The sequence below is a fragment of the Staurois parvus genome, unplaced genomic scaffold (assembly GCF_062004578.1).
Source record: "Staurois parvus isolate SC_StPar_1 unplaced genomic scaffold, SC_StPar_1.0 ptg000182l, whole genome shotgun sequence".
In the NCBI taxonomy this organism is placed as follows: Eukaryota; Metazoa; Chordata; class Amphibia; order Anura; family Ranidae; genus Staurois; species Staurois parvus.
Genome location: NW_028317978.1, coordinates 2,358,271 through 2,383,153, shown reverse-complemented (window position 1 = coordinate 2,383,153; position 24,883 = coordinate 2,358,271). Strand labels below are relative to the sequence as shown.

Below are 24,883 nucleotides of genomic sequence, written 5' to 3'. Positions count from 1 at the left end.
ATCAGTAGCTAATCTTTTTATGAGTATGTGGGAAGATAAAGCAATTTTTGAAAAGAAGAATCATAAGTTATTGGTCTATAAAAGATTTATAGACGATATAGTGATAATCTGGAAGGGTACAAAGGAAGAACTGGAGGATTACATTCATGAAATGGGGTGTAATCCTTATAATATATCCTTTACAAACTATATTAGTACAGAAGCGATTAATTTCTTGGACCTAACTATCTACAAACAAGGAGATTCGCTTTATACTAAGACTCATTTCAAAGAAGTCGATAGAAACGCATACATCCCCACACATAGTTGCCACCATAGGAATTGGCTAAGATCCATCCCTAAAAGCCAATTGATAAGACTGAAACGTAATTGTGATGATAAGGAGATCTTTCATAAGCAAGCAGATACTCTGTTAGAGAGATTTAGGGAGAAAGGTTATAAAGAGGAGATATTAACAGGTGCAGTAAACCAGGTAAGTAAAATCAGAAGAGAAGATTTGTTAAATAAAATAAAGAAAGAAAATAGAAGAGGGGAATTATCCTTTGTAACTGGGTATTCGAATCAGCATAAGGCTTTTGAAAATATAATACGAAAACACTGGCAGATTTTAAAAAGGGATGAGGTTCTTCATGACCTATTACCTAAGAAACCTTCATTTGTTTATAGAAAACCACCTACACTTAGATTAAAATTAGCAAAAAATGTTCCAGATATTCCAAAGAAAAAGGCAACTTTTCTTGAGAGTGTGGGGTTTTTTAAATGTAAAAGATGTTTGGTATGTAAAACAATGAAAGGAGATAATATCAGAAGGTACGATATGTTTTACTCTTGTTCAAATGGTTCCTCTTATAAGATAAAAAACTTTATATCATGTGATAGCTCGTTTGTCACCTATTTGTTAGAATGTCCATGTCATCTTCAATACGTAGGGAGAACATCTAGAAAACTGTCAGTGAGATTAGGGGAACATATTAGAAATATTAAAAAAGGTTATAAGCATCATAGTCTTTCCCACCATTTTAGAATGTATCATAATAGGGACCCATCTTGTTTGAAATTCTGTGGGATTGATCGAGTTTTAGCATCATGGAGGGGAGGAGATAGGGTCAAGTTCATTTCACAGAATGAAACGAGATGGATCCTAAAATTGGGTTCCTTGTTTCCCAGGGGGTTAAATTCAGATATAGATATCAACTGTTTCCTGTCAGATTGGTAAGAGTAGAGGATTTAGTGTTTAACGACTGCTATATATTTCATATATTTTTTATACTTTTTATTTTTATTTATTTTTCATTTTTATTTATTTATATTTATTTTTATATTTATTTTTATTATTTATTTTTATTATTTTTTTGATTTTATTTGTATTTGTATTTTTATTCATATTTATTTTTATTTTTATTTTTATTTTATTTTTATTTTAATTTTATTTTTATTTTATTTCATTTTTATTTTTATTTTTTTATTTTTATTTTGCAATCTGTTTTTAGATAGATATACATTTTTTAATATGAATTATATTAAACTATAAAGATATTGTTTTTATTGGAATTGTTTATATTAATTGTCAGAATTCATTATGTGGCTATGTGGATCAGCATTTTTGTAAAGGTCTCTCACGTCTTGGAGTGGGAGGAGCAGCCTCTGAAATTATCCTGGGAGGTGGTCTGACCAATTAAATCGGAGGGGAGGGTATTCCATTGATATTTAAGTGAGTGAGGACGGGAGATGGGTGTCTTGATAATGCCCTATGGGAGGGGCGAAACGCGTTGACGCATTTCCGGTCCACACTCCATGCGCCTGACGTCATTTCCGGTGAGTGGAACGCACGCTGAGCGGTGCGTTCCAGTGGCCATCTTGGTTCACTGTTTGGTCTAAGAGGAGTCCTGTCTTTGTTCCACTGTGGATGTGAGAGTCCTGGAAGGAAAAGTTTGTATATCTGCTGGAACTGAAGCCTTTTATACATAATAAACATGCCTTTAGCAAGTGTTTAGCATGTGAGTGGCCTTAATCTCCATTTGGAAAAAGTTACTATTGTGTGACAATATTATGCTATGGGAGTTTTTTTCTTTTGGTTGGATGGTGGAGTCTATTCGGAGGGTGAAGATTTTCCCTAGCGTGGCACCAAAGAGGGATTAGGATCCCGAAAAATTCCTTAAAGGTCTTTTACTCACCAAGTTCTGGTGAGTGTATTTGATGTTGGTTTGTGCATGGGTGGAAGGTGAAAGTATTTTTTGAAGAAAAGAAGTTTGCACTTTTATTTCAACAATTTAATTATGTTTTCAGCACATGGACTTTTGGGTGTTTTTGTTTAAGATTAAGGGCAAACACGAATAATTTATGCACCTATTTTATAAGATTTATTATATTGATTAATTATCTAAATTTGCGCTGTTTATTTATATTTATATTGTTTGTGTTTTCACGATTGGCACAGCAGCATTTTTAGAGTGTTATTTGGAAAGTTTTGGCGCAGGAATAAGTTTTCTTGTATAAACACAGTGATTTATAATTTATTTTTTATTCACTAGTTTTAGTGATTTATGGATTTCATTTAAGTATCAATATATGTATTTAATAAAATGAGAGTAGATTGGATTTAGTTATATATATATATATATATATATATATATATATATATATATATATATAAATAGGAGCGCGGCACTATAAATATAATTTTATTATTGAATAAACACTAGTAAGTGAGTCTGTGTAAGTGCCAGCGCACCAAGCACATTATACTAGTAGATAAATATTCATAACCCACTGAATGCCTCATTCATAATAGCTCACAAGTATTCACTATTTACAACCCCTGTAAGGATTCCCCTGTGTACGGATTCCCCTTTAAGCCCCTTAACTGTTTGGCAAAATCTGGCCATACACATCATTCGCCACAGCTTGCTAAGCAAGCAGCAGAACTCTCTCTCACTCCTCTCCTCCCCCCCCCTTCACTCCCCCTCTCTCCCCCACCCCTATTTATTTGCTTTAATATTTAATTTGTTTTAACAAAAAAAATGTTTGCATCTTACTTTTATTTATTTCCATTAAAAGCCCACTAAAATCCTCAGCACCAAACCCATGATGCTCTTAATCCAGGCTCTGCTTACACGCCCCCTAGATGTCAGAGATCTATAATGGAATGGACAGTTAAGAGAATCATTAAGTCTGACAATTTATTTATGTGTTTGCATAATGAAAATTTAAGGACAATTTACAGGCCTAATATTAAAGGCCTGATAATACCCCCAATAAGACATAGCTATACAAATTAAAGAGTGGTTTTGAAAACCCTACAACAAAGTCATGTGCCTTCCATGAACCCCACTAGATCTAATCAATTTTAAATAAGGGTACATTTTTGGCCATATTTCATTTCTTGCCTCTGAGCAATTTAACCCTATATTGGCGATCACCTTTTAGCAAATTATAGATGTCAACGTGCAGCATATGAGGTGAACAGCAAAAAAAAAAAATGGATAAATAGCTCATTTGTATGATATTAAATCATCCATGTTGTTTACCCAAAAACACTACAGTAATTCAGTGCTATCGAAGAAGATAACAAGACACTCAAATGCAGAGTCATGCATTGGAATGATAGAGCACAAGTCCTGTTTAAGTACCACATCCTCTGCTGACTTTACAAGAAAAAAAGATAACATTTAATGGTCAATATTGAAGTATAAAGTAACTCTATAAGATGCCAAAGTCTAGTGCAAGAAAATGCTTCCTCGTATTCACAGCTCCCTCTAGTGGAAATATATGGATTTGTGCTGTTTGTTAGCACAAATAAATCACAGGTTAGGATTGCAGTCCAAAAATACATGGGCTTATAAAAGACTGTTATCTAAAAATATCTTGTATTATACTGGAACTTGTGTAAAATGTATAAAGTGTAATACTGTCTCTTATACTGAATGACTGTATCACTTTTAAATATGTTAAATACAGTGTGTGGTATGACATTGAATTAACACAATTGCATACAGAATATTAATTTTGTGTGCAAAAATATTTGCATTAAGCTTTAAACTGCTTCACTCCAAACTGACATATTTTGTTTTTCACAATTGTGTAGCCAAATAACATCTGTCTGCCTCTTCTCTCTGCTGTGCTACAATCGTTAGCACTTATTTAGCAATGACATTAAAATCAGAACCGCTGCAGAACTTAGAAGTGCTAATGTTCCCATTTTAAAACACATGCAGGTATGTTATTTTCATAGCTGCCAATTCATTACCCTAATTGTGCATCCATCAAATTCAGGAGGCAACTAGAAATCTAGGGCTTTGGTGTTATTTATACTGATAAATACATATTTGACATTTGGGCATCTATAAAATACTGAGAAAGACATACCTGTGTCCATTGATGAAGGGCCTTTTGTCAACTTCAAATCTTTGTGACCACTGTCACAGAGACAAGAAGTTAGGAGGAAATCTAACTAATGGGGATGCAAATAACAATATGTGTGTATATCTCAAGCCATGTCTTTTTCTTTTTTCTGAATGAGTAGGGAAGGGTTAGCACCACTGTTGTTTGTCATAGACAATTCACAAGTCAGTTTCTATGCAACAAATTGTGCAACTGCCCTGCCTCTTTGCCTTGTGCAATTAGAGAACGTGTTACATTCATTCAGAAAACACAAAGCATTCTCTGAATGGCACTCAGCGCGAGACACAGAAGCAAGTGGAGATCACTTAAGTTACGATGTCTAATTATTTTCAGCTTCCAGGGGCATCAGCCAAGTATGGTATATACATAGTTATATTGGTCCAAGTTGGACCAATGTAACTGTGTATAAATTACCCAAACCTGGAATTGTTCTTTAAAATGTTTAGCTCATGTTTGTGCTAGTGCTAACAGAAGCAATATAAGATTGCAAAAAATCTTTAAACATTTTGGTACATTATTTCAGGGGTTTTCTTATGATTCAGTGGTGTAGACCAGAACTTAGGAGTTCCACAGAACAGAAATGGATGATTTGAATGCTCTGAAGTTCATGAAGACTCTTGACCAACTTTGCTACTGTATGCTACACTGAGATAATGGTGTGGTATGACTAAACGTGTGTAAATAAGGGTAAAAATAAGTGTTTTGAATAAAACTATAACCAATATTTGTTAAAGAATGTAATAATATTAGATATGGTAAACTGTAAAAAATTTAGTAGTGTAGTTAACTATTGTTCTTGTGTAAGAATTATTTTAAAGTAAGGGTATAGTAGACAATCAGATACAGTACTTTCTTTCAGTTTCTAGATGTACCTAGAAAAAAAAAATAACAGCCAAAATCTTGCTGGTTACTATAGAAAACAGATTCTTTCCAATCATTCCATTTTATACATGAGCCCGATGTTGCTAAATAAATTGCTACGGAAACTATAGTTGAGAGCAGTTACTGCTCGATATCATACTGTACTCCAAAACATGGCCCGCATTTTACCTATCTTTCATAGGAAAACAGGCTATGGCGTGGAGTAATGTCTCATTGAGTTTTTTCTGATTAACTCATGATCAGAGGTGAGTCCAGTTACATAACTTTGACAGTTGCGTAAGTGGGCTCTCTTCCCAGCTTTTTTTTTTTTTTTAAATTTACTTGTATAGTTCTCTGCCTGTTTTGTGTCTCTGCTAAGCACATTTATGAAGAACCTGACTTGGCTTTATACATTTTATTTCAAAGCAGCAGTATGCCCATTGTCAGGCCATAAAAATAAGTGTAGTATTCAACAGATTATAAACATAATAAATGATGTGTGAATCATGGAACAAAAACCTACCTGTGTACAATAGCATCAGCAATGATTAAACTGTCCTCGGATGGGGAAGGGCTATGCAGCTTGTCTTTCTCAGCTCCAATAGCATGTATTGTTTCTTCCTCTTTCTCACTCCAGGCTGAGTCAGTGGTGGAACTTGTCCCAGAGTCCAGCTCTAGGTGAGCTAAGGGTGCAAAGTTGTCTTCAATAAGCTGAGCATTCTTACAAATCTGCTTCTGAGTTTCAGAGGTTAAGGTGGGAAGGTCAAATGTGAAAAAGCTATTCTGGTTTTGCACAGAGGAAGAGAGGATGTCAATGGAATCTAAGCTTGAATATGATGTACCCTTAGCTCTGTGAGATTCCATGATACTTTCAAAATGCTTGCTGAATGAGTCCATGCCATCTTCTGACAGCCGATGACATAGACGGAATGTCACTGGAGATCGCAGGGGGGTCAGTATAGCCTCCCTAAGAAATTAAAAATAAATAAACAAATGCAGGGAATTACAAATACATTGCATTGTAACTGGGAGACATTTAAGTATATTGTATATATACACATTATAAATTAGCTTTGGGATCTCCAACTGTACTAAGAAGTACTCCATTTAAACCTGTAGCCAGGTGCCCTTTCAGGGACATTTACAGATGACCTTATGACTAATCCTTTTACCCCTAGTGCCCAGTACTGGGACTGCTACATCACTTCCTGCTAGCAGAGTGGATCTAGTTCTTCTGACAGCAGATGATCTTGGGACCTGTAGTCCTATAGCCAATGCATACTGTATTTCTGAGTGCTTATTTAGCTACAGCTACTAGAGAGCTGGCGAACCAGAAGGATGTTAAGAGAGCAAATATATTCTACAGAAAAGGACTGGTTCTCTCTTTTGGCACGAGATTCAGAGCTGAACACAGGGGGACTGTTGTTCTCCTCCAGAGACAGATTTTTCTAGGCCATCAGGCGGTAACTCTGTACTTCCCTGCAAACAGCCAAGAGCAAGGGTAAGAACTCTCGTTCCTAGGAGGCTGTGCCATCCATAGGATTGGTGAGCTGTGGATGCCCAACCTCTTTCTGTCATAACTCTAAAGACACTGCATGCGGACACCTTTACACTTCAGTATCCGGAGATCTTTGCTTTGAGTAGCACCACAGTCTATTGGTTCAACTTCCTTGAATTACCAGTAATCACTACTGTTTATGGGCACCACCATTGCTAGCAGAAGACAGCGAACACAGCCGTATCAGGAACTTTAAACTTCCCAAGACTCAAGTTGCGATCTCTGGTTAAAGGGACCTCTTCTCATCTAAGGCTAGTTATTCAAATTAGGACACTGATATCTATTTATGTGGGAGTATATATTTACATAAATCTCTCCATCCATCATTGTGTTGCTGGTGGCCTATAGGGAGCTAAGTCAACAAGCCTTTTCTTCCCCCTCTTACTGCTGGTGTTGCGGTCTAGTGGTTGAAACTCATCCTCATGACTGTATGTTAAACGTTGCTAATTGATTGTTCCCATTTTACCAGTGTTCTATTTCATTGCGTTAACTGGGGCTGTATATGCTAAACCCATTATTCTTGTGGTCAACTCTTTTGCACAAAGATTAATATAGGTTACTAAAGAATTGTGTCACTTGCATTATTATCATATACTGTGAGGTGTCAGGAGGCTTGCAAGGTCAGGGCAACCACTGGGGCAAGCATTATCAAGCGGCCTCTGCGGGGGTAGCGCTACAAACAGATCACAGATTCAAACTAAAAAGCATTGTATGTAGCGCCCCTTCCCTGGGCTGGCTAAATGTAGTGTACAGCTCTGCTGTAACCAGCTGAGCTGCATACCTCTGTGTTTGAGTCTCAAACCCTAATTTATAAAAAGTTATCAGGCCCCAGCGAATCCCTGGCATGCTGACCCAGAAGGAGTTGTTGGGGAGAAGATAAATATTTAGGAGGATCCGATCAGTCGCTCTCTTCCCCTGGGTTACCTCCCTTGGAGGAAGTCTGTGTGTGTTCCAGAGAATTACTGCTACTAGGTCTCAAAGTGTGCTATGAGCCAAGGCCCTGAAAGAAACCTTTTAAGGAAATCTACCTGTGGAATCTGGACTGCAGAGGGAACCCTTTCACTGAAGAGTGTTCCAAGGAAGCTGGGCAGAAGCTGCTCCTGGAAATTGTGACTAGGACTTTTTGCCTTAAGCTCCAGGTACTGAAGTACTTCTTGAAGGTTAGATGCCAGAAGTTGCTACAAAGACCGCGACTGCTCTCAGAGTTTCAGATCTGCTAGTTGCCCCATCTTATTCAGCATTATTTTTGAGGCTGCTACTATAAGGCCTAATACTGCTGGAGCAAAGATTTTTCAGGGAAGCTGCCCTCCAAGATTTTGGAGTTTGGCATTGAGTATTCTGCAACCTTCAACCCTCCTCCCTACATTTTGTTCAGGATGCACAATAAATCTTCAAAAGACACCCCTAGACCTAGGACAAGCAGCTTCTGAACAGGTAAGGGGCAAGTTATTCCCAACAGCCCTTCCAGGGGTTAGAGCTACATGTAAAACAAAGAAAAAGATATACATTATTGTACATGTTTGAAGCTTCAATACAGTGCAAAAACAATGACACATTGACCTATTACAAGCAAAATGTATCTATCATCAGTTAAAAGTTGTTGCATGCATTCCCATTGTTTGGGCTACATCACTTTGCAAACTATTTGCAAGAGCACAATCATTTTTACTATTAAAGTGGGAGTATGGGAAAGGGAGAAAAACTGAGCTAGTTTCACCTTGCATTTCAGTCCATGATATCACAAACTGTAAATGGTATTGTCTTTCAATCCAAGTCCTGTTGCTTTCAGTTACAATAAATCTTCAAAATATGCCCCTTCCCAACTCTGGAGACTTCCAAAGCCTTATCCATGCCCTCATTAATTCTTGCCTCAACTACTGCAACATCTTCCTGTCTAATCTTGCACAACAAGACTCTTGCCTCCACATTGCATCATGAATGCTATTGTATGACTTTTCCATCTTTCCCAAAACAACTAAGTCTACTGCTTTTTTCATCTTCAGTGTCTTTCAGTCACTCTGAGGAAAAAAAGTTATCCTACTTTACATTTTAAAGCTGAACTACAAGCAAAACGAGTAATGACCAAATACAAGATGTTTGTGCATTTTTACTTGAAGTCCTTTGATTATTGCTTCCAGATTTGTGCAGTAATCTAGCATGAAACTAATTTTACACTTTACCTCTGTGCAGCAGTTTGCTGTAATAAAGATCAGTCACTGCTGCTCTCTGTCCTTGTGCAGGGCATCTGGTTTTGTACATAGCCCCTCCTCTAACTTTCTGCCAGCAGCCTATAGTGGGTGGAACTGTTGGGGTCCTGCCACAGAGCTAGACAGGGTATGTACAGTACAGTGATGACTTGCAAGGTAATATCTGGGTTTGAAAGAAATGTGTTTTGGTGCACACAAAGTAGATTTAAATCATGTCCATAAACAAATATATTTACGTTCCTGGAGTTCAGTATAAAAATAATTTCACTAATGGACCCCCCTTCCCTTTCAGCTTGATCCTACTCTCCACCTTTATCGCCCTTTCTTTCCCTTGTCCTCCTCTCTCCCCACTATACTGTATATTATCTCACTCTCTTTCGCATATAACGAACTTTATTGACTGGTTGTCAGACACATTGATGTTTGCATACCAGAAACAACAGCAATATTGTTTGTTTGATACCTTTATTTATGTTGTACATGCACTCTTTTTTCATGACTTTGTACAACCATAATAAAAATTATTGAACAATAAAATGATCATTTCACAGCACATGTCTGATCTCATCTATCAAACCAATCTAGTCACTTTTTAACTTCCTTGCTAATGTCCATGATGCTAGAAATCTCATCCTGTGCATATCTCCCTAATTATCTGGAATTCTCTTTCTTATTGTATTAAGCTGGCCATCCACATAGATTTGGTTTTGTTCAGATTCCTGCATCCATGCTAAATGGATGGATGAATATCCTACTGGATAAATATTCTACCAGCTGTCACAACACTCAAACAATGCCAACATCTGTTTGAATGTAGCTGTAGCTTGGCAGACAAGTTTCCAATTATTAAAACGAAAGATGTAAGGCTGGAAGGTTCTGATAGGACCACCCATGGGGCACATTTCGGCCAAATCATCAGAACCCGGCCAAAATTTTCTCTCTGTATGGCTATCTTAAGACTCCTCAAATTGCCTACAATGCCCGTTTTTTTTATCGTGTAACCAATTTTTTTTTACACCTAATTTAACTAGTATTTCCCAGTTCCTGGGTCCCATTTCCATTGTTGCAATTTTCGAGGAAAGAAACCAAACCGAACAGGAAGTATACAATCTCACCCTTGTAACAATTTAACATGGTCACCAATTGTATAATTTTAACCCTACCCTTGTACTCTATGGTACATTTTCCACCTATGCATTTCTGTGGGTTGTGGTATAGGAAAATGCAGCCTTCAGTAATTACATATTCATTGTTTTCAGTGGCCAAGAATGCAAGCCGGAAGCAAAACACATGCAAAGCGCATATAATAAAAATATGCGTACATACTATTTGCATCTCAAAATGAATGGATATATTTACATATTTGTTTGTTATGTGACTACTCTTTTATTGGCAATGTATTGAAGGTAGCTGATTAGCATGTTTGTTCCCATCTGTAAGCACTGAGTAAGGCTTAGAGGTCTATTTATATAAAAATTGCTGTGCAAATGTCTGAGCATTCTCACAGCTGTCACGAATATTCCCCGTATTGTATCCAATGTTTATTTTCTTATGATCCTCAGTTCCATGCAATAGCCTTAATGTGGTACTTTCCTGAAATACCTCAGTTTTGGCCCCTAGATGGCGTTGATAGGAAATACAAATATTAGACACATAATAGGGATTATTCATGATAGCTGTGAGAATGCTCAGACATTCAGACAGCAATTTCTTTATAAATAGACTTCCAGTGTCTGGCACAATTGATAGTTCATAGATACCCTGAGCTCATGATCTAATCCAATCTTTCTCAATCTTTTTTACAAGAAGGAACCTTTGATACTTGGTAAAAATTGTCAGAGACAATACAATAAAATAAATACATTTTTATGTCTTTACCTTTAGTACTGGACACCCAAGTCTGATTTTTTTTTTCGTGTGTGCTAGAGAGGTTTTTTTTTTTTGGAGGTGCATGTGATCAGCACAGGGTCACTTAGCACTGTTCAAACAGAGAGTCAGGGGTCATAAAGCCTCATAGGACAGTCAGAGCAGAATGAAAACTCCTCCTACACGCTTTAACCTGTGCTCGGCTGGACACTGATAAAAATGATAAGACTGCTATATACTGCTGATGAGGTATTTAGTAGTTTATGTATACTCAAATAATTGTATTTCCAGGTTCTGTGTACTGTGGGAGACCAAATATAGTGAATGCGGGGCCCTGTGTTTAGTAAAACTTTAAATCAAAAATCAATTATGAAATTTTTTTTACTTGGTTTATGTTACATAATGTTTAAATTTACCACCCAAGAAAAATTGTTATAGGGGAAAACAACAGTTTTACTTGTTTCTGATGTGTGAGATATGGTGTTTGTTTTAGTCCATGTACTACTCTTATTGGGACAAATTAGCCTGACTGGAAAAAAAAAATCATTATACACGTGGGGTAAACACTCATTATGTCAATAAACTACTTGTACATGTATTTCCCCTCACAATACATAGGATGTATATTTTAAGGGTGCACGCAAGATCTGTCACTTAGTCTTTTCTGATGTTAATATATCTTGGACCATTTCTTACCTCTTCATTTCTCCAATCCTTGTTGGTTCAAACACTTCATCTTCATCCTCATCAGCATTGTCTTGAACTACATCATTGGGAAACCCAACAATTTTAGGAATGGCAACCTCTTGTTGTTGTTCTTGTTTCTCTGTACTGGTATCGGTGATGCTCCGATTGCTCTCACTGTCTTTTTGGCTGCCAATGGCCGAATCTAGTCCTTCATTTTCTGCCAGTATATCATCAATATTAGTTTCCCGATAACACCTCAGAGGCACAGCGTCCAGATCTGTTTCAGAGTATTTGATAGTTCTGCGTATAATGCCTGTCTCACAGACTTCGGGGATTTGATCAGATGAAGGGGTTTTCTCGATTTCAACTTCCACATGGTACAGACTATGCTCACACACATCAGGCTCTGTGGAAGTATGGGTATTCCTTGAATTGCCAGGGCTGATTGGTGAACATGGAAGTGATGAATATTCAGGTGGCTGCACACCTGAAAAATTGAACATGTACTTAGGACAACAGCATATTGCACAATTCTAGATACTAAAATGCAAGTAATCAAATACATTTTTTTACAGCTTTTCTATTTCTTTCTGCTTTTCCAGGATGCTAAACAAATTCCATATAGATATTTAAAATGCTACAATGTCTTTGATAGAAACCCATTTTTACTGAGACATCTCTAATGATTTGTAGTCTATAGTTAAACATAAACACACAATCTGTATATAAGGAGGGCAAATAATGGGATAAGAAGTAACTGCTTGTAGCTCAGGTTCAGATACCCTGGCCCCATTATAAAGAAACTACAACAGCTTTTGGTCAGTTTTTATTGTTTATATAAAATCCTTATTTTAAGAATGAAAAACAGAGCAAAGCAAAGATAAAATTAGCACCACATCCCAACAACTGAATAGGCATAAAAAAAGAGAGATAGAAAAAGTGGACTTCTTAGGTGCCATACTTAACCCAAATAAAAAAATGGATGCACAACCTCAATTAAAAATACAAAATTTTTTATTACAATTAAAAATTGATAAAATCACCCCATAAAAAAAAAATCAGTGAATCCAAACCATCTCTGAAAGCACTTCTCTGCATTCCACACCTCCTATTAATAGACATTTTACAACATATGTATGGTAAATTAATTGAACAATTTTGCTCCATAGGAGATAGGGTAATAATACAGAGAGGTACCAACGTGTTACACACTTATCAGGAGACCATAGATCGATAGATAAATCTATATGTAGAACTATATCTAATTGGGGAGCAACCCAAAACTTCCCCAGAGGTAGGGAAACAAAAGGATGGGCAGCAATTGGCAAAATTGAGCCCCCTCTGGTGGTCACCAATGTAGGCCTTTTGGATAATGGGTCAACATATTTTGGGAAACAAACTCCATTTTTCCAAAGAAACAGCGGTGGCCAAAAAGTTTACTCAGAAAGACACTTCCCTCTCCCCTGTGGACTCTGGTGTGCAGTTTTCCAACTCCTTTCAAGATTCACTGGCTGGCGTCCTTATTTTTCTTGTTTAAACTATAAGTTGATTTAATGATTTGGGAGCTATGTACCCTTTGGTTTTAGAGCAGAGCTATTATTAAAATCTATGTTAGTTGTCAGGGCTTTGCTGATATAAACTTACAACTAATATGCATTCAGAATACCCTTCTGGTGAACCAACCACTACACGTGTACAGGTTTGACGAGTAAAAGACCCTGAGATTTTGCTGTGTAAGGAAAACTTGTGTATTTCGCTGTCAAGAAACCATGGGTTATAGCTGTACTCAAACAAGCCTGAATAAGGAAAACACACTCTCAACTACTTTTCTATGTTTACAAAGCCTTCAGAAACCAACAAATGTTACTATTGTGAGGAGAGAATCTGTTTACCCAGCTGATACAAGTGTCAGAGACAAGACTTTGTATAGTGTCAGTTTTGTGCCTTGTTTCCTTGTACACAAAACTGGTAAACATTCTGGAACTTTTCGACAAAATAAATTAAAGTCCAGTGTAGAGTCTAGGTGAAAAGTCAATTTATATTTTCACTATTTTATAAGATAAAGCAGTTACCTATGGGACATTTTTGAAAATGATGACTTTTAAATATTAAATCCCTATTCAACTTATGCATATATGAGACATCATAATATTTAAAGGACTCATGACAAGAGATATAATATAAAGTATATTCACTTCGCCTCTCACACCTGTTCACCCCTATGGACCAGGGCAGTTTTTACATTTCTGCTATGGGCGATAACTGACAATAAAGTGTTACTAAACCCAAAACAGTAAAATCCATCTGTTTATGCAGTAAAGCATGCTTGTTATACTCACTATGGAGCCTAAGGGGTTAATCCTCCACATTGTGTAAAAAGGCTGATGGATCCGGTCTTCTCTGATCCTCCCCTTCTTCTATTGTCCCCAATCCATCTGTTGATAGTACAAAGCTCTAGGAGTCACTCTGCACATGCTGAGTTTAGTGTATATGGCTAGAGAGTTTTTCTTTTCTTTAGGATGGTGCATGTGATCAGCACAGGGCCGATCAGCACTGTCCAGACAGAGGGTCAGGGGTTATGCAGCCTCATAGGACAGGCAGAGCAGAACGAAAACTCCTCCTACAAGCTTTAACCAGTGCTTAGCTGGGCACTGATAGCAGTCACAAGACTGCTATGCACTGCTGATGAGAAAATGTTTTTAGCAGTTTATATTTACTAAAATAGTTCCATTTCCATGTTCTGTGTACTGTGGAAGAGCAAATATAGTGAATGCAGAGTCATGGGTTTAGTAACACTTTAGGATAAAAACATATTACATATATTGTTTTTAAGGACAAACAGGGCTTTCTTTTTGTGAATATTGTCTTGCAACAATTATTTTTTCCCTACAATCCTTAAATAATTAAACATAACAAAACAAGGTTTTTCTTTTTTTGAGCAGCATTAGTTTAAAAAGAAATAGTGTTACTGCACATAAAAAGTGCATATTTTATTCTGTAATTTGTTCTGTTTAAAATGACACTAAAATTATGATTCTGGTACAATGCATTCCAACGTTATTCACAAATGAAACAAAGTGTTTTTTTTTTTTCAATTTTGTGTGCTTTTAAACATGAAATTTATAAATATATGTTAAAGGTGTACAAATATTAACAAAAAAAAAACACAAACAAAAAAAGTTTAAATATTATTAGTTAATAAACAAACAAAAAAACCAGCAGGAAAATAATAATTGAATGGAGAAGGAGAATAAGGAGTTAATTATGGCTGATTAGAGTAAACTAAGGGTTAAAAAGCAGAGGAACATTAGAAAAAAAAAACCACTTTTTTTCTTTAACTTGTCAGGTTGCTTTAACTGACTTCATCTGCAGACTGAAGTTCATTCCTTTGATCTGTAGATGAATAAACAGATACAAAATGAAACAATGTTTCTTTTGAGCAATGTTGTTGTTAAACATTGCCAGACTGGTTTAGGTGTCCGTTTATGGACCAGCGGTAATAGATCTCTGCTCAGTTCTCCGGCATTCTCGGAGAACACAGTTCTCCTGTGAATGCAGTTTATGAAGCAGTTCTCCAAACGAAGGGAGAACGGTCTCCAAACGCTGGAAAATGGTCTACAAACTCTGGAAAACGGCTCATTTTACTATAATCTCGAGAGATTACAGTAAAAGATCAGTTTACTAAGCAGAGGTAAATTATCTCTGCTTAGTTTTCGGTCTCTCTGATTCTCCAGCTCTGGGCTGGAGAATCTGGAGGGAGAACCCAGATCTCCAGAGAAGGGCTGACATGATCTCCTGAGTGTCATAAACTGTGAATGACCAGAGAATAGCTGAGATCTGTTGAATCGCAGCTATTCTCTGTGTCATAAACGGACACCTTAGCTTGACAGCTCCAGTTTTCACAACTTTATCTGTGTACTTGGCAATGCGGCTTTGATTAATTAGAGATGAATTGCCAAATACTGGTACAAGGGAGGTCCTGGCAATGGGGCAGAAGGACTGGACGTTACAGAAGCCCTCTGTACAATGATAATATTTTTTGGGCGTGTCTAACACTGTCCATAGTCTGCAACTGGTTAAGTATGATTATAATACTTAAAATAGGAACTTTTTATGCTTTTTTAATATGAGATTTATCCCAACATCCTTTAAAGATTGCTAAATAAAATCACAAATCTTTAGCAAATGTTGCATGATTAAAATCATAGTACATTAAAGATTAGAGATTAATATTACAAACAGTATTAAACACCCCAGGGAATATACCTATACATCCTATAAATAAGATGACATAAATACAGTAGATTAACCCAGGGATAAAAATATTAGATACCATGTAAGATTGGACTGAATAAAATCCAATTGTCACTCCCAGAAGACCTAACATAAAGATTCCTAATCTTAGAGCTCAGTCTAGTGGACAGATGAAACCACTGAGTAAATATTTTAAACTACATCTTCTAGGCTGGTCCCTAGATAAAGGAATTTTTTGGGAATAAAAAGGAAAGATCAGAAAGATCAAGCAATCACTCTCTCTTCTGAACATCAGCCCTCCACAGGTCATAGATCTACTGATCGTGATCTGATAATCAACATCATCCCTCCATCGATCTCACACTCAAAACCTAAAGACCATCAGGACATATCGTATAAGCAGCTTTCCCGGGGAGTGGCTCCAAATTGAGCTCCAGTAACTTTATGGGCAATGTATCATTTGACAATTACTTTGAGAAACTTCCCTCTTATTTTTGAATCCAACTAATTGTATATTACATTATTTGTGTGATAGATATTGTTTTGACAACATATTCCATTCACGGTATCATAAACCCCTACAGTTTAAAGTGGTATTAAAAGTTCAGATTTTTTTTTCAACAAACACATCATACTTACCTGCTCTGTGCAATGGTTTTGCGCAGAGCAGTCCCGACCTTCTTTATCTCGGGTCCCCCGGTGGTACTCCTGGCCCCTCCCCCTTGACCAGTGCCCCCAATAGGAGGCCGCTTGCTATGGAGGCACTGGAGGTTTTATGGAGGTGCGTGCTCACTTTCGAATCTGGCTCTATGTGTCCCTAAGCCACATAGAGCCATGGCGTGGCCCTTTAAATGAATTAGAGATATACATTGATTAGAGTTCTATTAAACTGTGATTAAAGTCGTATAACATCTAATATTATATGTAATAGTTAGTCTAGTTAAAGGCCCTTTCATCTAGCTTTAACTCATACATGTTTCTTAAAGATATTGTTGAAAAGAGCAACATGACTATCTTGTGACTTGTCTATTTTGTATAGTCAATTTATACGGTAATTCGTACTCTTACCTTATCATGAATACCTCATTCCATGTATAGACTGGTTCAGCATTATATGATAAGTTTGTGAAGTGAAACCATTGCACTGATTATGTAAGGTCTTCCCCTGCACATAACTTTATGAAGATCATCATAAACTGATTGTAATGTATCATAAGGATTGTCATATGACCAACATATGACTTATGTAACGTAATGTTTCTATGACTTAAAGAAAGTTATTGTTCTACATTGCTTATGTAACTCACCACTATAAATTTAGTGATGATGAAATAAAGCTTCAGTATGGTACTCTGAGTTGCGTGCTGTATCTGCTCACCTATGTGACATCATTAGAGCCATCAGACAATCTTCCACGACATCTCCACCCCCTCTCTCCTCATTGGCTCACTGGCTGTGATTGACAGCAGTGGGAGCAAATGGCTGCTACTGCTGTCTCAGGCAACGAGGAGAGGGAGTCCTGGGACAGCTGAGGCTCTTGTGCACATCACACAGCTTAGAGGGGGCTCAAGTGAGGTATTGGGGGAAGAAGGGGGGGGATGAGGCGGAAGCTGCACACAGAAAGTTTTTTTACCTTCATGCATAGAATGGTCTGATAGTGCAGACCTGGTTTTTCACTTTAGTTCAATTAGTCATATTCTGCACAGGGGTGGCAACACTGGTGAGTGAAAAGTAAATGATCTGATTCATCTTAGTTCATAAGTATATATCTTTAATCATATCAATCGTGGTTTTAGATGTTAATTTGAAAAGTGTCTATGTCATATGATTAATCCTACTTATCTACGTGATTGTTTGTGACCTGTTAAACAAATTGTTAATTTTTCTGTAGTCCATACTTTAGAATTTATCTATACTCATATAATTTTATTGTGCTTAAAAATATCTACATAGAGTAACAAATTCAGGGAATAATTAAGTCAGTGTATTTATTTTTCTTAATTTTATTTTCTGCCTGCCAAAAGCCTGGAGGCACTGTCGTATATCGATTGATTAAACAATCAATATCGCTGACTTGATGAATCATGTAAACTTCCTGACATTGTACATTGTACTTTTAATAGTTACTATACATGCTGTGTTGCATGTGCAAAATATAAAGTATATAATATGTGCTTTGTCAATAAGATTTTGTTCTGTGTTTTTCTATCTGTTTGACGCTCAGCTTTAACCACTTACCCTCCAAAGGATTTACCCCCCTTCCTGACCAGGTTATTTTTTGCGATATGGCGCTGCGTTACTTTAAATGACAATTGCGCGGTCATGCAATGCTATACATAAATGAAATTTATGTCCTTTTTTCCCACAAATAGAGCTTTCTTTCTGTGGTATTTGATCACCTCTGCTTTTTTATTTTTTGCACTATAAACAAAAAAAGACTGACAATTTAAAAAAATATATATATTTTCGACTTTTTGCTATTACACATGTCTAATAAAAATTTAAAAAAAATCTAATTTCAACATAAATTTATGCCAAAATGTATTCTGCTAAAATGCATTATTTGCTAATTTTTTTTTTATTATACTAGTAATGGCGGCGATCAGCAACTTATAGCAGGACTGCAGGACTACGGCAGGCATTCTGACACTGGGTGGGAACTAATTGCCACTGACATCCCCAGTGACACTAATACAATGATCAGTGCTAATAAAAATCACTGACACTGTACTCAGGGGTGTATCTACCACAAGGAAAACAAGGCATTTTCCTAGGGCAGCATTTTTCAGGCTGCCCCCCAGAAGAAGGAACACACGCCACATGGAGACCAAGTGGGATCCGAGAGGGGCTGCGGGCTACTTGACAGTATATGCAGAACCCAACTTTCATTCCCGGGGATCTCTGGAGCTATGAAGGTGTCTGTAAGTTTCTCACTCTTGTCGGGGGGGTGGTTGAGGCGGGTGTATGGAGGAGGCAGTGGTATTGGAAGGTTCTCTTGTCGGCCAGGGGGAGGGAGGTGGTGTTGGTTGGTGTCAGGTTCTCCCCTTTGGGGGGGGTGGGTTTCTGGTTGGTGTTATGCTCTCTCTGCACTTGGGGGGGGGGGGTTGGTCGGTGTCAGGCTCTCTCCTATGGTCCCTTGGGGAGTTGTTGGTTGGTGTTATGCTATCTCCACGGTGGGGTGGGGGGAGGGGGTATTGGTCAGCATCTCCGCAGAGGAGGTTGGGGTGGCCGATTTTTTTGTTACCTAGGGCAGCACAAACCCTAAATACACCACTGAATGCCCTAATGACACTGGGCAGGAAGGGGTTAACTTTTGGGTGATCAAAGGGAAATACAAAACAGCATGTCCTTGCTGGCAGGAGAGAGGCCTGTGTTGTTTATACACAGGTCTCTCCCCTGTCAGCTTTGCAAGGCAATTGCCGGGTGCTGGCAGGGAATCTCCGGCTGGGACCCGGTGATTGACATGCCTAGCCACCAATGGCGGCACGGGTAGGGTGGCACGCATGCGCGCGCTCCCTACCTGGAAATGCAAATCACATATTTATATACGTAGCAGAAATACTGCTACAGGGCTACGGGCAAGCGGTTAATGTTGCACACATACTTTTTTGGTTTTAAATGTCAAAGAATTAGGTTTTTCATTTTTCTTCTGCAGATTTTATTAGCCACTTTTAACTAAACATTGAGCTAAACACAGGTTTTGGAACAAAAAGCATGTATATTCACTTCTGGATAAAGCTGCTTTGCATTCTACATCTGTACAATGTTATTCATAAGAATGACATGTTTTGAAAAGTCTGTATTTTGACCAACAGTATCTTACCAGTAGTGTCAATGCATGGTATATTGCATGTGTTAAATATAAAAGTCCAATTAATATGTGCTGTGTCAGCAAGACTTTTTTCAGCTGAAGTAGAAACCAACCTGTGATTAGACAGTGATAAACATCATATTGATTTAAGAATGATCATTAGTCTCATCCTGTTAGCGATTCCCTGTGATTACTGCTGCATCTGATTTGCCCCTACTGCTGCCAATAGGTAAAAATACATTATTACCCACTTTTACTCTAACCATTTGAGCTAAATATAGGGTTTGGGACAATATACATGTTATTTTACTTTTAGATAAACCTTTGTAGACTAATTCTGTAAAATGTTATTCAAAAGAATGGCACACTCAAAAAATTCTTTACTTTGAAATGTATCTTACCAGCCCTTTGTGATTCTGGGGATCCATAGAAGAACTCCCATTTTGCCTTTGCAATCTTCTGTGCATGTAGAGAAACCTCCTTTGGATATCCCCATGTCTCTGCCTAAACATATTAAAGAAAAACACACCACAGATGTATAGGTTGAAACAACAACTATAACAACAGTGCTGAGACAGGAAATCAAAACTAGTACCTGCTGGCTGAGTTCTAGTCTCCCTGGACTTTCTGACAATTGTTCACTATGTCCTTCTGGAGTTGACGATGTAAGTTCATCTTTGAAGAAATTAGAATCTCCTGCAAGCCTTTTGAGCAAGGGACTTTGAGAAGGACTAAAGGGTTTGTCTGAAGATGATGTAACGTTTGGTGTAAGACTTCTTTTTATAACATGTTTATTGGGAGAATCACTATGAAGGCTCAGGTGACAGTCAGACACACTGACAGAGCTGGGACTTCCTCTACCTGATTCATTGTCTAATAGCCTCCGGCATATTTGAGGACTGTCAGTAACCAGCTGTGCTCTACCCCCTTGGGCAGAAGATGTAATCTGTGGTGAGCCAATTTTGTCACTATTTTTGTGAGCATCTGTCGGCTCCACATGTTCTCCAAGGCATGCTTCTGGTTCAGTGGCAGTGTTAGTAGAGCATTCGACACTCTGGGGTTTGCCTTCCTGTAGCACACTTGGACTGAAGTCAGGCTCTGCCTGGATCCCATTTAATGTCTGTACACTTGATTTCTTAACAAATGTAAATGTTACAATAGAACTTTGTCCCACAGTCTGAGGAAGCACGAAGGGTCTCCTGCTACCTGGAGAAGATAAAGGATTGCTTCTTAATGGGCTGCAGGGTGCAGTAACCCTTCCAGACTTATGTGCCACATCCGAAACATTGCAAACCAATGACCCTGTACTATTATACATTCCTAGGTGAGCTCGTCTGGCTTCTGGTGTAAGACTCTTTCTTAATACTTGAATTCTGCGAGAGTTGAGGTCTGGAGTGAAACAGCGCTGAGGACTGAAAGCTACACCAGAACTGAAGGACTGCAACCATGGTTTTCCTTCCACTTCTCTGAGCAGTCTTGGAGATGAAAGTATGCAATCTCCTTCAGGAAGGAAGCGCACAACTCCACTTGTCTGAGCCATGTTCCACGTTATAGCAGATCAGTTACATTCATTAGACTAAAGTGTACACTGAAAGGTTCATAAAATTTACATTCACATGTAGATCTTTGCATCTTTCTTGCATTCTGGAAAAAAGTAAACATGATCAGTCATCTCTCTTTAGGTGTTAAACACTTAGGGGTCTATGTATAAAAAAAATTGCTTTGGGAATGAATGTCTCAGCATTTGCATAAAAGACATGACTAATGCTCATAATGTTTGTTTTATGTATGGATGTCAGTTTCAATTTGTTTCCTTTCACTGGCCGAATGCAACATTCCCTAACATTTGATCTGTAGGGAGGTGAATGTAGCTTTCTTAGTCTTCTTGCAACAAAAACTATTGAGTTCTGTCCATGATACTTTGTATTATTATTACTTATCAGTACTTATAATGCCATCAATTTAAGCAGTGCTTTACATATATAATTGACGGCACTATATATATGTATTCACATCAGCCCCTGCCCTCAAGAAGGTTACAATCTAGGGTCCCTAACTCACATTCATATAAAAAGTATCACAGACAATACTCAATTGTTTTTGGTCTTAAGAGAAAAAGCCATAAGAACATTCAGCCAGAATAGTTAAAGGGCATTTGACCAGCAGAGAGAATAGCCTACCATTATAGGCTAAGAACATTTGGCTATAAGGGGAAACAATACGAGGGAGAGCTCTGCATGGTGTACAAAGTGTATGGAGAGATTTATGTGTGAATGGCCCAACTAATGGGTGTTTGATGAGCGAAACTCCAGCTGCTTCTACCTTACCTCAAAATTCATACCAGGTCCTTCATGTCTGGTATGGATTTTACGGGGGAACCCCACAAAAAAGCTTTGACAATTTTAAAAAATTGCGTGGGGACACCCAAATCCCATACAGGTGAACACACTCCAAAAGACAAGAAAAAAAAAGTGTTGGTTCCCCCACAAAATCAATACCAGACCTATATCCAAGCATGCAGTCTCACTAGCCAGGAATAGGTGGGGGAGACAAGCGTGGACCCCCCTCCTGAAACATAACCAGGCCCGGACCCTCCTATCAAAGCACCTTGTCCCCATGTTTATGAGAACTGGCCCAGTAGTTGTGAAGGTCTGCGGACGGGGTGCTTATCAGAATCTGAAAGCCTGCCTTTAAAATAAAGGGGCCCCCAATGTACTGCCTCCCCTATATGAATGAATAAGGTATACATAGTACCCATACTCATTCACATAAAAAATTTAAATAAACATAAACACTTTTTGAAAAGTCCTTTAACCACTTCCCATCCCATGTACAGTATGTATATAATTGCACTGAAGGAAAAGTGGTTATACCAGGATCACGGCTGCAGCTACGACCCGGATATAACATTTTGCACCTAACAATGTGAGTGGGTATTGTGGAAGTGGTTTTTATAAATAAAAGATTTTAAAGATTTCACACTATGTTAGTCTGCCTCCATTTCTCCCTACATGTTGTGTGAGTTACTTAAAAAGAAGGAGTACAGCTGGCCCAGGAAGGAGAAGGTTGATGGTGGTTATCCATGATACTAAGCACTGCATGACTAACCTTTGATAGGTAGTCATACTGTATAATTCTGGTGAGTGTTCTGTGTGGATTGTGGACAATTATGGGAACACTATGGCAATGATTGTTGGAAATGGAGCACTTTTTTGAGCACAGACACTTTAATAAGTTTAAGGGCATTGTGCATTTTACTGTGAATAATTGGAAGCACATGGGCACTTTATATACACAGAGAGACTTTATTGAAGCACAAAGATCACTTTGTCGAATTATATTTAATATTTATTTGAGTATATGATTGTTGTAGAGACTATGCTTGTTTTTTTGCACATGTTTAAACAAAACCGATAGTGCTGTATAAAAGATAGAGTATATATAAGGGCTGATATGATTAGTATAGCACTTGGTACAGCAGCTGTTGTGAACTAAGGGGTCACATCAAAAGTGCTGGTTCAACTTAATGTGTAGGATGAGAATGAGCTGCTGGTAGTTAGGACGGAGACTGGCGGCAGCTCCCTAACAACCAGGAGCCATAAGCAGGAAGCTGTCACATTTAGCATCTGTAGTAATACTGCTGCTAAATGTTTCACTTCCCACTACAGCTGGAGATTTGCCTAGCCAAATACGCATTCATTTGGCTGTTCGCACAGGAATCTCCATACGCTTTGTAGAGATCTCCCTCATATTGTTTCCTCTTCTGGTCAAATGTTCTTTAACTCTTCAGGAAGAATGTTGCTCTTCGGATTGAATTACAGAAAGTTATACTTGCCCAGTGAAATGCAACCAATAGAAACTGACATTGCACACTTATTATAAACATTATGAGTATGATTTCTGAATTTTGCATGAATACGGAGACATTCACAATGCTATTTTTTTTATACATAAACTCCTTAAAGAAAAGTACTGGACAAAGTAAAATCATCATGGTGTAGCATTTATAGAAAACTATGTTTGGTGGCAAGCAAAATACAATGTAACCTTTCCCAATATGTTACAAGGACTCTGTGAGTCTAATTTATGAAAAAAAAGTTTTGCTTTTAGCAACTAACCAGAAATTTATTTTAAGCTAGAAGATAACGGGGGATATACCGCATATATAACCTACATATGCTAGTAAAATTAACCAAATGTATTTTGTTTAAATTGCATTATCTTTTAATTGAAACATTACATTTTTACAGAAGAAAACTCAAAAACCACCTCTGTGGCCCTTCCTAGCATACAACAACAAAAAACACTATTTATAACACACAGCACAAAAGAACTGCCTCCTGATATGGATAACAGTTCCTGCATATTATTTATAATAACATACAAAACATTTTATATATCAATAAAGGCAACCTATATAATAAAGAGAGTATGCTGGTGAGTTAGTCTTTATACACAGATGCTGTACATACTGAAATAAGTTACAAACTTAAACTGGAACTATAGGCAATTTTTTAAAATTTATTTTGGCTAGAGCAAGGGAGGGTTATAACCCCTGTCAGATTTTTTCTCCATCTGTATCCAATTGTGGAGATTTCTCTTCACTTCCTGTCCCATAGCCAAACAGGAAGTGAGAGGAAATCTGTGCAAATTAAAATAATTCCTTTGGGACCCCCAAGTCACCAAAACTAGTGTCCCCATTAGAAGATTTTCCCTATATTACTTTTCTGGGGACTTTCAATGAAAATGGTAAACAGTATAAACAGAGAGGGTGAATCTCCTTAACGGGGGCACAGACAGCAATAAAAACTGACTGGTGTTTTAATCCCTCTCCACTCTATCCAAAACTAAAAAAAAAAAGTTTTTTTCTTCTTTAGTTATACTTTAAGATCTATATTGTGCAGAGGAATAAGCAAACATTACATCAAAAATGATAAATGTTTGCATTACACATTTCTTTTTAAGTTTAACTCTTTTACCAAACTATGTAATTATGCTACTTTTTGACCTTGAAAAAGAGTGAAGAGTGAAAAGGCCAGAATTACATGCACTTCAGAAAGAAAAAAATTCACTGTGAAAAACAAAATTACTCAGTGTATGCTAGTTGGTCAGTTTTCATCCTGCACAAGTTATAAACTTTGCCAATTGAGTTAGATTGCTATACCTATACTTTGAGCTTATTTCATTAGTATTTGGAAGAACCATTCAATTTACTGTATAGTATGTGGGAGCCTTTCC

At 37.5% G+C, this 24,883-nt stretch overlaps 1 protein-coding gene across 1 annotated transcript in view; it reads right to left on the bottom strand.

Annotated features, from left to right (window-relative positions):
- LOC149462225 (PH and SEC7 domain-containing protein 1-like) overlaps positions 1 to 21,282 on the bottom strand; it is a 455,877-nt gene extending 434,595 nt beyond the window's left edge. Inside the window, exons 1-4 of the mRNA XM_089677241.1 lie at positions 20,241 to 21,282; positions 20,047 to 20,149; positions 11,590 to 12,067; positions 5,786 to 6,229 (exon numbers count right to left, since the gene is read on the bottom strand). Coding sequence (XP_089533367.1) covers positions 5,786 to 6,229; positions 11,590 to 12,067; positions 20,047 to 20,149; positions 20,241 to 21,185 — 1,970 coding nt within the window. The 5' untranslated portion in view covers positions 21,186 to 21,282. The remainder of the gene's footprint in view (positions 1 to 5,785; positions 6,230 to 11,589; positions 12,068 to 20,046; positions 20,150 to 20,240) is intronic.
- Positions 21,283 to 24,883: the final 3,601 nt, after the last annotated feature.